At 33.5% G+C, this 13,935-nt stretch overlaps 1 protein-coding gene across 12 annotated transcripts in view; it reads right to left on the bottom strand.

The window, feature by feature from the left end:
- Nucleotides 1-13,935, bottom strand: part of CEP152 (centrosomal protein 152) — a 99,557-nt gene that overhangs the window by 33,608 nt on the left and 52,014 nt on the right. For 11 of the 12 annotated variants that reach the window (XM_074234735.1, XM_074234734.1, XM_074234736.1 and 8 more), the window contains 5 exons: nucleotides 9,508-9,712; nucleotides 2,427-2,555; nucleotides 1,555-1,664; nucleotides 863-991; nucleotides 588-723 (listed from right to left, as the gene is read on the bottom strand). In XM_074234735.1, the coding sequence (XP_074090836.1) occupies nucleotides 588-723; nucleotides 863-991; nucleotides 1,555-1,664; nucleotides 2,427-2,555; nucleotides 9,508-9,712 (709 nt within the window). The remainder of the gene's footprint in view (nucleotides 1-587; nucleotides 724-862; nucleotides 992-1,554; nucleotides 1,665-2,426; nucleotides 2,556-9,507; nucleotides 9,713-13,935) is intronic. The other variant, XM_074234737.1, reaches the window with a different exon arrangement.

The raw sequence follows: 13,935 nt of genomic DNA, 5'->3' as shown, positions 1-13,935 counted from the left end.
TATGGAGAGAATAGGAGAACATTGTAAAAAAGGTTTTTCTGAAGCAGATCACAATATTTTACTATTACTCCCTTTTTATCATAAATCTTTATTCATAATTTTTATCACATCTACTGAGGAGAGCTTGGACTTATACCTCTCTCCTCTCCCCCTTGCAGTGAAAAAAAAAAAATCTAAAGGTCAGAGAATAGAGTTTTTCAAGGGCCCCTTAAAGATGGTTTTTAACGCGATAGCAATCAGAAGTACATAGGACTTGTCTAGAAGGTCTGACCTAAAATACCCATGGTCAGAAAAATCTGAGACTCATCATTCATCCATTTTTAAGACTTTTCCCCCTAAGAAAAAAACTTGAATAAAAGGATAATTCTTTGATAAGTAGAAATCCAATTTGTCACTGATGTTTGAAATGGATTTAATACTTTACTTCCAATATCCTGCTGAAATACAGATCACTAAAATTCAGCAGGGAACAAAATAAGGTCTACATATATTTTCCCCTTCTTGTGAGAAATCTTAAATATTTGAGTAAAAATACTCGAGTTCTTATAGAGAACTAAAAGAGAAACACACAATAATTTGTGCCATACCATTTCTTCCTTAGTTTGCTGCTCTTTCTCAATAGACTTCCGTATGGTGGTTTCCAGGTTATCTTTTTCTTTGCAAACTGCCAGGTAGCATTCTTGTACAGTTGCCATCTCTTTATTCACCTTATCTAAATCATTTCTTAATACACACAAACAGAATAGAAAAATGTTTCATCCACAAAAATCAATTAAATATTCATTTTTATCTCCATTATTAAAAAATAGCAGTTTTCATGTGTAGATAGAAAGAAAAGGCAGCAAATTTTTGTTTTCCTTACCTAAGTTGCAAACGATTTGATTCATAAACTTCAAAGAGCTGTTGTTTTTCTAAAGCATGCTTTGCTAAAAGGCTCTCACGTATTTGATTCTTCATTGTCTCATGGTGCTGCTGAAAAGTTTTCTCACACCTAGCAATGGAAAGCAATTATCCAAATTCTTACAAAGCCTACGAAAAACAAAAATTCTTACCAAATCTAAGAAAGTTCTTTTCATTTTGCAGACTTTTCTTCTAACATAATTTAGTTATAATTAAGGTTATATCAATTTTTCTTTCATTAAAATGACAAGCAATAAAAAAGCCTACACTAAAAATTAGAAGACCTGTATCTCAGTCCTGGTTCTACCACTTAACTGTAACAATATGGAAATGTAGGGAATTATTGAAATAATAAAGTTGTTTCTACAAGGAAATATATGGCAAATTCCAAGCGGGCATGTCAGTAACACATCTTGCTCTTGTGTCATAATCTCAGTCTTCCATCTCTCCCACTCACTGAAGAGAGAAAAGAACAGGGCTTTGGTGGTATTCTGCTCACTGAGATCTATTCATTTGCTGCCAAGGACAGCCCTAGTGGATGAAGAGTGGCCTTTGCATATAAAGGTTGCTAAGGTGTGTGTTTATTAGGGCTATCCAGTCAATCTTTTAATCAAAAAACTGAAAACAGCTATCAGGTCCCTATAATGCATTTACCTATCCACAGTTTCTTGTTTATCACGGTCAAAATCTAGCACCATTTGTCTCATTTGGCCACATAAATCCCGGTTTGTATTTTTCAGTTTTTCTTCAGTTGCTTTAAGTTCCTGGATATAAAAGAAAACCATTTAAGAGAAAAAAAAAACACTTAACTCTGGATTCAATTTAGTTTCCTTTACTTTACCATCCAAATGAGATGTCTCTCTCAAAAGCTTGTTAAGATGTACTATTGGGTATCTAAAAACATGGCATTGGGCGGCTAGGTGGCACAGTGGATAGAGCACCGGCCCTGGAGTCAGGAGTACCTGGGTTCAAATCCGGCCTCAGACGCTTAATAATTACCTAGCCGTGTGGCCTTGGGCAAGCCACTTAACCCCATTGCCTTGCAAAAAAAAAAAAACTTAAAAAAAAAAACATGGCATTGTTTCCCAATATCAGCTCTATGAAGGCAGAGCAATGTTTTCACCAAACTCTGTTTATCATTCAAGATGTAACAGATAATTATTCTATATGCAGTAGTTACTTAATACATATTTGCTAATTGAAGCTTTACCACAGAACAATCTATTTCTTAGGTGCACAGATAATATTAGGAGCAGTGCTTTAAAAACTTGCATTTATTTTAGAATTATGTTTAAGTATTTAATCAGAACACTGGCTAAACCACTAAAGGAATGGGAAGTTGAAATTGAACTTAATTATGTCACTATAAATTATAAATTAATGCCCTAGTCAGATAGTTAAGGAAGATAACTAGAGTTCATAGTCCCTTAGGAGTCTTAATAATCTTAAATGCTATCATCAAATTTAGATCTCTCTTTCACAAACTTTTGAAGTCTTAACAAAAAGTAATAAAAGATTAAAATCACCTCATTTTTCTTTTGTAAAGTTTGAACTTCATTTTTAAGTTGCAGGATGTCTTCTTTGATTATTTTATCATAAACGGAAGAGTCATGCTGTAATCGATTAGGTGATATTTCCACATTGATTGTTTTAGTCTAAAAACAGATCAACACCATAACATGTAAGATTTTTTAAGAAGCACAGTCAACCCTACCTCCCCACATAAATCATGCAGGGGTTTTTTTTGGTTTTTATTTTTTAGATTTTTCAAGGCAATGGGGTTAAGTGGCTTGCCCAAGGCCACACGGCTAGGTAATTATTAAGCGTCTTAGATCGGATTTGAACCCAGGTACTCCTGACTCCAGGGCCGGTGCTCTATCCACTGCGCCACCTAGCCACCCACATCATGTAGTTTTTATCTATTTCATCTCTTCCTCTCCATATTCTTATTTCCCCCTAAGGAGGATGATTGCTCCACCTGCATTCACAAGTGAAAAGACAAAGACAAGTTTTATCTTATTCCTAATGGGGAAGGCAAATCTTGAAGTTCAGTCACCTTCATCAGTTGATTAAATTCAAGGTTCATATTTATTATCTTTAAAAACAACAAAAAAATGTTATCCCTCCACTTTTTCTGAGCTTACAATACAATCTATCTTTGACCAAAAAAAAAAAAATCAATTTTTAATTCTTTTCAGCTAGTAGCCAAGATGGCAACAACTAGTATACAAAGTGTGAATGACTGCAATAAATGGTATATGAATCAAAGAGAGGTCACAACACCTAATTTGCTAGTGAGAAAATATTCTCAAAATATTCTACTTTGTTCCTGTATGTGCTAGCTTTGGAAGTACCTATGCTAAAAAATGTAACAAAAGATGCTCCATGATCTAGGAAACTGATAGTAATTACTTAAAAGAAGCTAAAAAGGGTTTGTTAACAGACTATGTCTAAAGAAACAATGTTTAATGCAAATGAAATCTGTAGATGAAAGGGGTTAGTTGGAAGGAATGGAAACAAAGGGGAACTATGAGAAACCCTATACATTTTCCAAATGAAGGAAAAGGAAAGTCACAGATCTAGAAGGGGCTAGTTATAGTTACCATTCTGCTTATGAATTTAAGATACATGAAACAAAACAAAAAGATTGACACTTCTGCTATGGTATTTAAGTTTTGATAAGTAATAATTGATAATGTCCAAATCATACACACACACACACACACACACACAACTAATTTTTTTTGACCTGCCTGATGGTGAAATAAGCTATGGTTACAGTAGCATTGGGATCTGGCTTAGACAATAGAGTTTGAAGCATTAATTTCAATTTAGAATGAACTAAGTTAAAAATTGAAGCTGATGTCAAAAATATCAAGCTGATGTCAAATAAACATAAGCAAACAAGAATGTACACTTAGATGCTAGAAAAAATCACTACAAGTAAATCACTGCCTGTTACTATCTTTTATTTATATATTTTACTAAAATCTTCCTCCAGTGAATTACCATGGAGTGAAATGTATGCAAAAGCAGACCTATAAAGCTGGAATAGTGCTATGAGTCTGATATTCATCATCTGAAAGACCAACCTAAATGAGGAAAGGTTCAATGCTAGAAAGTTACTCACAAGATGACTTTTTTAGTTTTTTGTCTCCAACAAATGATTAAAATTGTCTAAAAAGTCATGGAAAGTTTAAGAGTTATATCTGTGGAAATGCTAAACCACTAAAATAAAAATATACATACACAAATACACATATATGCATATGTTCATATGTATGCACATACATCTTTGTGTAAATATATCATTTTTTAGCTACAAATCTCTACAAATAACTTAAAAATGTTCATCATGACTCTGAAGTAGAGTGATACAACTATTAATTACAAACATTTTACAGAAAAGGAACCAGAGCTTATAGATTTTTTGTGTTTTTGTTTTTACAAGGCAATGGGGGTTAAGTGACTTGCCCAAGGCCACACAGCTAGGTAAATATTAGATGTCTGAGGCTGCATTTGAACTCAGGTCCTCCTGGCTCCAGGGTTGTGCTCTATCCACTACACCACCTAGCTGCCCCAGAGGCTTATAGATGTTGAATAATTTCCAAGGTCACATGGTTAGTAGGTGAGGAAGCCAAGTCTAATACTCAGGTTTTCTGATTTCTGATTTCCATTACCATGGAAAGAGTGCTGGACCTGGAGTCAAGACCTGAGTTCAAATACAGTCTCAAGATATTTACTATCTGTTAACCTACTAGTAGGTTAACTATTTTAACTACTAGAGTTAACCTAGGCAGGTCACTTAAACCTGTTTGCCTCAATTTCCTCATCTACAAATGAGGATGACAACAGCACCAACTTTCCAAGGTGGTTGTGAGGATGAAATGAGAATATTTTTAAGGGACATTATTATAATACTTGGTATTATATAAATGGTAGTTAATATTATCTTTCATTAGAGATTAAGGTCTGTGACTTTGTTTTTTCAAAATATCTTGAATATTGTATTTCAATGTAATTAATTTTCCTTGGAATCAGATGTATTTTATTTTATGTATTTAAAAAGATTATGAGGAGTCCAAAGGTTTTGCCAGACTACCAAAAAGGCACAGAAAAAGTTCAGAACTTCAGCCTTAAGCTGTCCTCCTGCTCTTACTTGTTACTTTCAGAAATAAAAATAGCCATGTGACTACAATAAAATAAATTTTCTCCCAGTCAGTGGATTCTCCCCTTATTACTCTGTACCCCATTTCTCTGCAAACACACAGATAATGTGGCTAGTAATGAAGAGAACCCCCTGCTGGAGACCCAAGAATCCACAAGTATTTGGGGGGGGGTATGAGGAAACATTCAAATCTAAACCCAGAGCAAGTGGCAGAATAGTCATAATGATACATAAAGAAATTTTGATACATGCTCTTTTGATTATACCTGTCCAGATAACACCTCACTGTTGGGTAGAGGTAAATGATGAAATTTTTTTATATGAATGTTATTTGGGGGGCAGTTAGGTGGCATAGTGGATAAAGCACCGGCCTTGGAGTCAGGAGTACCTGGGTTCAAATCCGGTCTCAGACACTTACACTTAACCCCATTTGCCTTGCAAAAACCTAAAAAAAAAAAAGTTATTTGTAAAGATTTTTAACTAAAAATTATATGTTTATACATATTTGTATATAGTGTAAAGAACAGGAGGTTTGAGAATTGGAAAACTTGTGGCAGAATTTTACATTCCATCACTCATTAGTTATCATCTTAGAGGATAAGTTTGTTTCTTTACCTAAATGGGATAATACTACGGGGTCATCCCCCAAAATTCTTACTGAATATCTGAGCTCTACTTTCAACAATGACATGAAATACTATAGATTTGGGAACAATAACTTTTAACTGTTAAAAAAACTGGTGAGAGGAAGACACTTAACCACATAAGGACTATAGGCAAGTCATTTAACCCCTCCGGAGTCTCTCCAGTTTCCTCATTTGAAAAGTGGACTAGACAAAATGATCATTACAGTCTATTCAGTTTTAAATCCTCTTATGACACTGCTGAGAATGTCTTTCATCAGGCAAAACTAGAGACATACATGATTTCAAGGATGCCATTAACATCATATTCAAGAAAAGATTCAACAAATATTTATTAATTACCTACTGTGTACAAGGTACCATATATGCTAGGAGCTCAGAATATTCATAAAATAAAAATAAAACAGATCCTACTCTTGAGTATCCTGCTGTGGCTACAGGAGTGGAGGATTTAACACGCATCCAGAGAGGAAAATATTAAATATATATAAAATAAAAATTTCAAGACAGAGAAACAAAAACTGGAGGGAATGAGGAATAACCTCATGTATCCTGAGCTACACTGTGATTCTAAGAGGTTATAATAATGAAGGTATGTATTCTAGATATAAAAGAAAGCACAAAGGTGGAAAATATACTAGATACCAAAAATAGTTAATACACCAACCTGCTGGAAAGGAAAGTGAAGTAAAATAACACTGGAAAGATAAGAGTCAAATAACTGAAGACCTTAAATACCAGGCTGAGACATCTCTAAGTCCCTCCTATAATATAATCATTCATATTTCACAAACATTATTCAATGTTATATATTTAGAACTAGACTTGATTGCTGCGGAACAAATTTAACTTTTCAGACCAAAATCTTGAGATTTCTCTAAAAGAAGGAGCAGTCTTGCTATATCAGAATGCATACATTCTGTTGCATCCACTCTTTTAAGCAATAATATGTACAGGTATCCTCAGCAAAGTTCTCCTTTGTGACCTTTGTGTCATAAAAGATAAAATTATAAATTTCTAGAATAATTTAAAATGCAAAACTATGTTCTAAGATCAGGTGTCATTGACTCCATGAGGTCCTCTTGTTTAAAAGTGATCTTTTTTGCCTTATCATATTTTACCTTGTTTTATTTGTACATCTATCTCCCCTTAATAGTTAAATCATAATCTCCTTGAAGGCAGGACTTCCCGATTTTTTAATCTTTAGCATCTAAAACAGTACACTATTACATAACGTCATTGTTTAATTTAATACTAGATCTTAGAAACAAAATGCTGATTGGAATGATTGTCTTTTAAAAAAAAAATTTGGACTTTCCAGAAAATTTTTAACTGGTATTTTTTCACTGTAGCAAATGGGAATATTCATAATTAATCTGGCTAACTTTAGAATTGTGCTCAAAGTTGAGATCATTTTTTAAAAAAAGCTACTGTGGCATTTTAATATTTTAAGGTTTCATTATTGATTTTAATTATGAGGTTTGAAAAAGGGGCATCTCTTGAATGTGGTCCCTTTCTTCATTATTCAGGTAAAAATCAAAAATGGGAAGTCTTGGAACCAGTCATTTCAGTTGTGACCCCATTAAGGGTTTTCTTGGCAAAGATTCTGGAGTGGTTTATTATTTACCTCTCCAGATCATTTTTTGCAGAAGAGAATAACTGAGGCAAACAAGGTTAAAGGACTTGCCCTGGAGTCAAGTCCAAATTTGAACTCAAGTCTTCTGATTCCAGGCCCAGTGCTCTATTCACTATTTCACCCAGCTGTCCCTATGACTTAAGTAAATTGCTTTAAACTCTTCAAAATTCCCTACAAAGGCTCAAAGCCATATAATAGACAAATAAAAACTATACAAGAAAAGTAATCATCTGATTTCTTTCTGATAACCAGGAATGAAGAGCTGGTTCAATTTTAGGAAAATTATTAACATAATTGACTATATTCATAATAAAAGCAGCAGAAATCATGATAATCTCAATAGATGCAGAAAAACTTTTGACAAAATATAGTGCTCATTCTTATGAAAAACACTAAAGAGCATAGGAATAAATGGAACTTTCCTTAAAATGATAAGTAGTATATATCTAAAATTATCAACAAGAATTATCTATAATGGAAGTAAGCTAAAATTGCCTTCCCAATCAGGAAAGGGATGAAACAAGAATGCCTAGTGTTGTACTGGAAACTTTAACTTCAGCAATAAGAAAAGAAAAAGAAATTATAATAGGCAATGAGGAAACAAAACTATTATTCTTTGCAGATGATAAGATAGTATACCTTGAAAAATCCTAGAGAATTAACTATAAAAAAATTCAAAATATGGGGCAGCTAGGTGGCACAGTGGAGAGCACTGGCCCTGGAATCAGGGGTACCTAAGTTCAAATCTGACCTCAGACACTTAATAATTGCCTAGCTGTGTGATCTTGGACAAGTCACTTAACCCCATTGCCATAAATGAATGAATGAATGAATGAACAAATAAATGAATGAATGAATGAATGAATGAACTTTAAAAATTTAAAACTTCTTGAAATGATTAACAACTTTAACAATGTCATAATATATAAAGTAAACTCATATAAATCACCAGCATTTCTATATATTACCAACAAAGCTCAACAAGAGATAGAAATAGAAATTCCACTTAAAATAATTATAAACATGAAATATTTGAAAGTCTATTTGCCAAGAAAAACCCAGTAACTAGGAACTATATGAACTCAATTATAAAATACTTTTCACACAAACTCAGATCTAAACAATTGGTAAGATAACTCATGCATAGGTCAAGTTAATATAATAAAAATGCCAATTTTACCTAAATTAATCTATTATTCAGTACCATAACAATCAAAGTACCAAAAAATTTTATATAACTAGAAAAAAATAACAAAGTTCATCAAGAGAACAAAATGGAAACTGATGGAACTTAGTGAAAAAAAAAAAAATGTAAAGCAAGATGACCTAGCCATATCAATACATAACAAGTGAAAAAAATACTTCCTTACTCCCTTTAAAGCAAAGATAAGGGACAACCAGGATGGAAAATTGAATACAATGTTAGAGAGTCAATGCTAGATGTTTTTGCTTAATAACTATTTTTCTTTGTCCCAAGGGTCAAAGAAATCTGAGTATTGCAGGGAAGGAGGCAACTGTGATGTAAAATGAAATCAATAAAATATTTTTTTAAAAACACAAAAAAACAAAATGATATGTCTTTGTATTACCTACTCACCTTACAGTGTTACAGATTAAATAAAATTGTTTGTTTACAGTACTTTTTAAGCTAAAAATTTTATGTAAAAGCAATAGTTATTACTAGTATGAAGTTATTTGATAGAAAGTCAAAGGAACTATAGAGTTCAAATAAATCTCCTTCAAGGTAAAACACTATAAATCTGGCCCTTTCTTCACTGAAAGGAACTGCTGAACAAGTCACTTTTGAATTTTTCCTTGTAGAGGATTGTATCAAGGCAGCTAGAACTATGAAATATCTTCTAGGACATAAAAATAGCTTTGTTATTTCCAGGAAATACTAATTTGCAATGGGATTTTACTTAAACAGAATGGTGATGATGGTGGCCAAAGTTAAAGAGAAGTTATTTGTATCATAATATTATCATCCTTTTCCATTATCAACAGAATTCATGATATCAACATAAGGGGAAAATGCTTTGTTTTTCTGTGCTTTATTTTTCTAAATGTTACACAAAAGAGCTAAGTTATTTAGAAATGAACTTTATATGCAAAATAAAAACATTTTCAAAAACATAAAACAGATGCTTTTTTACACAAACCTCAAGTTCACATTTTTCTTGAGATTTTTTCAACTGACTAAGATCTTCAAGTTTTCTATGACAATCTTTGAGATCATTTTGTAACTGAGAAACCAGGCGACGCTTCACTGTGTTGCTGGTCAGCAAACGTTGCAATTCAGATTTCAGCTTCAAGATGATTTCATCTTTGGAAGGTTCTTCATTTGGGTCTGGATTCTGCATAGCACTGTTGGAAAAATCATTTTTAACCCATTAGGTCCAGTAAACAATGGTTGTTCTTTAAGTTCATTTAAAAATAGGAGCTATCAACACCTGCCTTAACAATTATTACATCCCTATATTAACATTTTAACAACAGCTTTAATTTATATGTACGTGGACACATATGATCAGTGCTTTCAGAAATTAGCCCATTCTAAGAAAGTTTCCTTCCAAGTCAGAGAATAGTTCCTCTGGCTCCTCCAAGCACTATTGTCTTTACTATCAATAGGTTATTCATATTAAAATTTAAATATCTTGTTTTGAAAGAATTTTAATTATACAACTCTACTCATTCTCAAAGATGTATTCATAAAGGGAAAAAAAAGCAAACACCATTCATTCTATTCAACTACCCTAACAACTCATACAATTCAATGGAACCCAAATCTCGGGGGAGAGGGGTCTGAGAAATTGAGAAAGCAATACAGAAGAAAAACTATATAGGAACATATAAAAACCTCAGTATCAACATACTTACAAGTGGTCTTATGACAACTTAAGTACAATGATATCTCTGACCTGATTGCTAAGTAGAAGAGATACTGAACTTTGCTATATAACTGGGTTAAGGGATCTAGCTCCTTCACTTGTATACAGGAATAGAAGAAACTTGCTTTTAATCATTTTTGGTGCTAATATAGGTTTATTGGTTTTACACTGAATTTGGGTTTCCCTTATCTTTTATTGCTATAGAATATTGGTTTCTTCAGTTTGGGTCAATGTTTAATATCTCAGTATTCTAGAAGTTGGTTTGCATCACAACTCACAAAGTCATCTCCCTGTTGACCCTTTACTCCCTCTTATAATCTTCTTTTAGGACCACAGGATTGCAGGAACCCTGAAACTTCAAGTCCTTATATCCATAGGAAATCTTAAGACAGATTTCTATAGGATGGGATATCTATACATGGACTTTCCACTGTGAGGAAAAGAAGGAAGGAGGAAAAGGAATAGAAGGTTAATTTGGAGACAGGGCATAAATCAAATTGGCTATTATTACCCAACTAATTCTGAAATTGTAGTGCAATTATTACCAAAGTTTCACCAAAACAAATATTGTTGGTTTGATCATATATCACAGAGGAAAACTTTTGGAAAAGACTTAAAAGGTGAAGTAAAATATTACTGATTTCAACCAACTGACTTTACATTGAAAGTCATTTTAGCCACACTGTACTCTCTATAGTTTTTCTGTGTAAAATGAATAAATTTAATTAATTGGTCTCTGTTACCTTCTGGCTCTAACATGCCATAGGCTAGTTTTTACCTTTTCCTATTAAATAAGTTTCTACCACAAAGAATATCTAACATTTGTAACTGTTACTTCCATTATTGATTTACAAATTTTGAAGTAGAGAATTTGATGATTATTTGTTTAGTAAACCCTCTCCTCATATATGATACAAAGGTTAAAATTTCAGTCACTCCCCAACCTAAATAATTAAAGTTTTTAAAATCAGTAGATCTTAAAAAAAACTTTTTACTATATTAAAGTTCCAGATAACTTCAAATGGCTAAATATAATTAAAAATGTGATATTAAAAGTTATATTAATTTTTGGGGGTTTTTTTAGGTTTTCACAAGGCAATGGGGTTTAAATGGCTTGCCCAAGGCCACACAGCTAGGTAATTATTAAGTGTCTGAGGCCGGATTTGAACTCAGGTACTCCTGACTCCAGGGCCAGGGCTCTATCCACTGTGCCACCTAGCTGCCCCAAAAGTTATATTAATTTTTAAAAGTTTATTTTAAAAAGTATTTTAAGGTATTCTATCCTAGACATTCATATCGTTTAAATGCCAGACATACTTAAAAAGAAATTATAGTGAAATGTTCTAAGTTAGAGCACTATATAATCTGTGCTCTTCCCTGATCAAATCCTCTTTGAAATACTGTGTGCTGGGGCAGCTAGGTGGCACAGTGGATAGAGCCCTGGCCCTGGAGTCAGGAGTACCTGAGTTCAAATCCGGCCTCAGACACTTAATAATTACCTAGCTGTGTGGCCTTGGGCAAGCCATTTAAACCCCATTTGCCTTGCAAAAAAAAACCTAAAAAAAAAATACTGTGTGCAGTTCTAGATGCCACATTCTAGAAAAATGATGAATAAGTTAGAGGAACATCAGGATAAAGAAATTGAAAATCATGCTAAGTTAAAGAGTGGTTTCAGGAAACTGAGTATGTTTAATCTAGAGAAGTCTCAGAGTTAAGTGGACATGAAAGTTGTTTTCAAGTGTTCTGAAATGAAAGAAAATGTTCAAGAGGTAAATTTAAAACTGGACAAATAGCAAAATTTCTTCATTCAATTCAATAAATATTTATTAAGTACCTACTGGGTACACAGAGCTATACTAAGTATTAGTTCTTAATAACTACACCTAAATGATAATAGAATAGATTGTGCCAAAGGCTAGAAAAGACTACTGTTACTAGAGAAATGTTCAAGTGAAGATTTTAGTGACCATTGGTGGAAAAGGTTTAAGAAGTGAAATTGGTTTGAATTCAAAGGTTCCTTTCTACTCAGGAATTTAAAAAAAAAAACAACATTGTTTTTGGGGGCAGCTAGGTGGCGCAGTGGATACTGCACTGGCCCTGGAGTCAGGAGTACCTGAGTTCAAATCTGCCCTCAGACACTTAATTACCTAACCGTGTGGCCTTGGGCAAGCCACTTAACCCCACTGCCTTGAAAAAAATCTAAAAAAAAAAAACCAAATCATTGTTTTTCACTATAATTACCATTCATTTTGTTCAGTTGACAAATCCAATCTCTCTCTCTCTCTCTCTCTCTCTCTCTCTCTCTCTCTCTCTCTCTCTCTCTCTCTCTCTCTCTCTCCCCCTAATGTTGACTACTGAAATAGCACATCCTGCAGGCTCCTAAAGCCAGCCAAGTTAAAATCAGAGAAAATGCTTGCTACAGTAATTTTCTCCTCTTTCCTAAAAAAGGGAAAAGCCAGACATGGTGACCAAGCCTATATAAAGCTTAAACTGAACCACCATGTGAAAGATGGTCCCCTAAATCCAAATAAACTCAAGTCATTTATGAAGCATGCTGAGAGGACCAAAGGGAAAAGTCATTCCACTTGTTAAATGTTTATTATTTGAGCTTAGCAGCCAACTATAATAAAAGAGGGAGGAAGCTGTCTGAAAACTGCATGCAGATTTAGTTACTCAAATTCCATTAATGTAAAAAAGGAGATTGTAGTTAAACTCTTAAAATGTACCAGGTGGGTGATGGTTGGTAGTGAAGACTTTCAGCCACTTATGTTCAGGTTCCTGATATAAAAGTTCAAAGTCAACAAATAAAAATTCTCAAAATTATGGGAAAACTATTGATGTCACATATCATAATTATTTTTATGAATTTGTGAATTTATTAATTATTTTATGAAATTGACAAAAACATCATCATTCTTCCCCTCCCTCCAGTTGTCTGGGGGACAAAACTTTTTTCATTCATAAATTTTTTAAAATAAGCTTTTTAGTTAAACAAGCATTTTTTAACATTATAAAGATAAACAACTCTGAAAGACTAAAACATTCAGAGATCAATGTGATGACCAACCATAAATCCAGAGAATTGGTGATGAAGGCAATCCATCTCCTGATAAAAAGGTAACAGACTTAACAAGAAACAGAATAAATATGGATAAGACCAAATATGAAAAGGTGGCCCTACTCACTCTTTTACGGAAGAACACCTAGACAGACACACACACACACACACACACACACACACACACACACACACACACACACACACACACACACACACACACACACACACACACACATTTATTAATTCTCACCTCACCTCACCTATTTGGCTTTCAAGTCCTTAGGACTCTAGAGAAATTCCTCTCTCATATGAGATACCAATTGCTAAATCTTCTAAAGCTTTGTGGTCAAAAAAATTGATTTTGGATCTTGGCTCTGCCAGGTGTGTCACCTTGGGAAAAATTACTTTGTGCCTCTGAGTCTCAGATTTCTCATCTGTAAATACGAGGGAATTGGGCTAGACGATCTCCTTCTACTCTAAATTTATGCTCCTATGATTCTTCTCAGACCTCTATGATATTGCTCTCATTTGGATTTCTTCCTACATGACTACTTAGTTTCCTTTGTGTGGAACATCATCCATTCTTTGCTCATTAAGAATGAGATTTCTTTCAAGGCACTGACCCTGAACACTATGCT

This window comes from Macrotis lagotis, chromosome 4 (genome assembly GCF_037893015.1).
Source record: "Macrotis lagotis isolate mMagLag1 chromosome 4, bilby.v1.9.chrom.fasta, whole genome shotgun sequence".
NCBI classification, from domain to species: domain Eukaryota; kingdom Metazoa; phylum Chordata; class Mammalia; order Peramelemorphia; family Peramelidae; genus Macrotis; species Macrotis lagotis.
The sequence above is the reverse complement of the archived record's forward strand: the minus strand, read 5'-3'. Positions and strand labels throughout refer to the sequence as shown.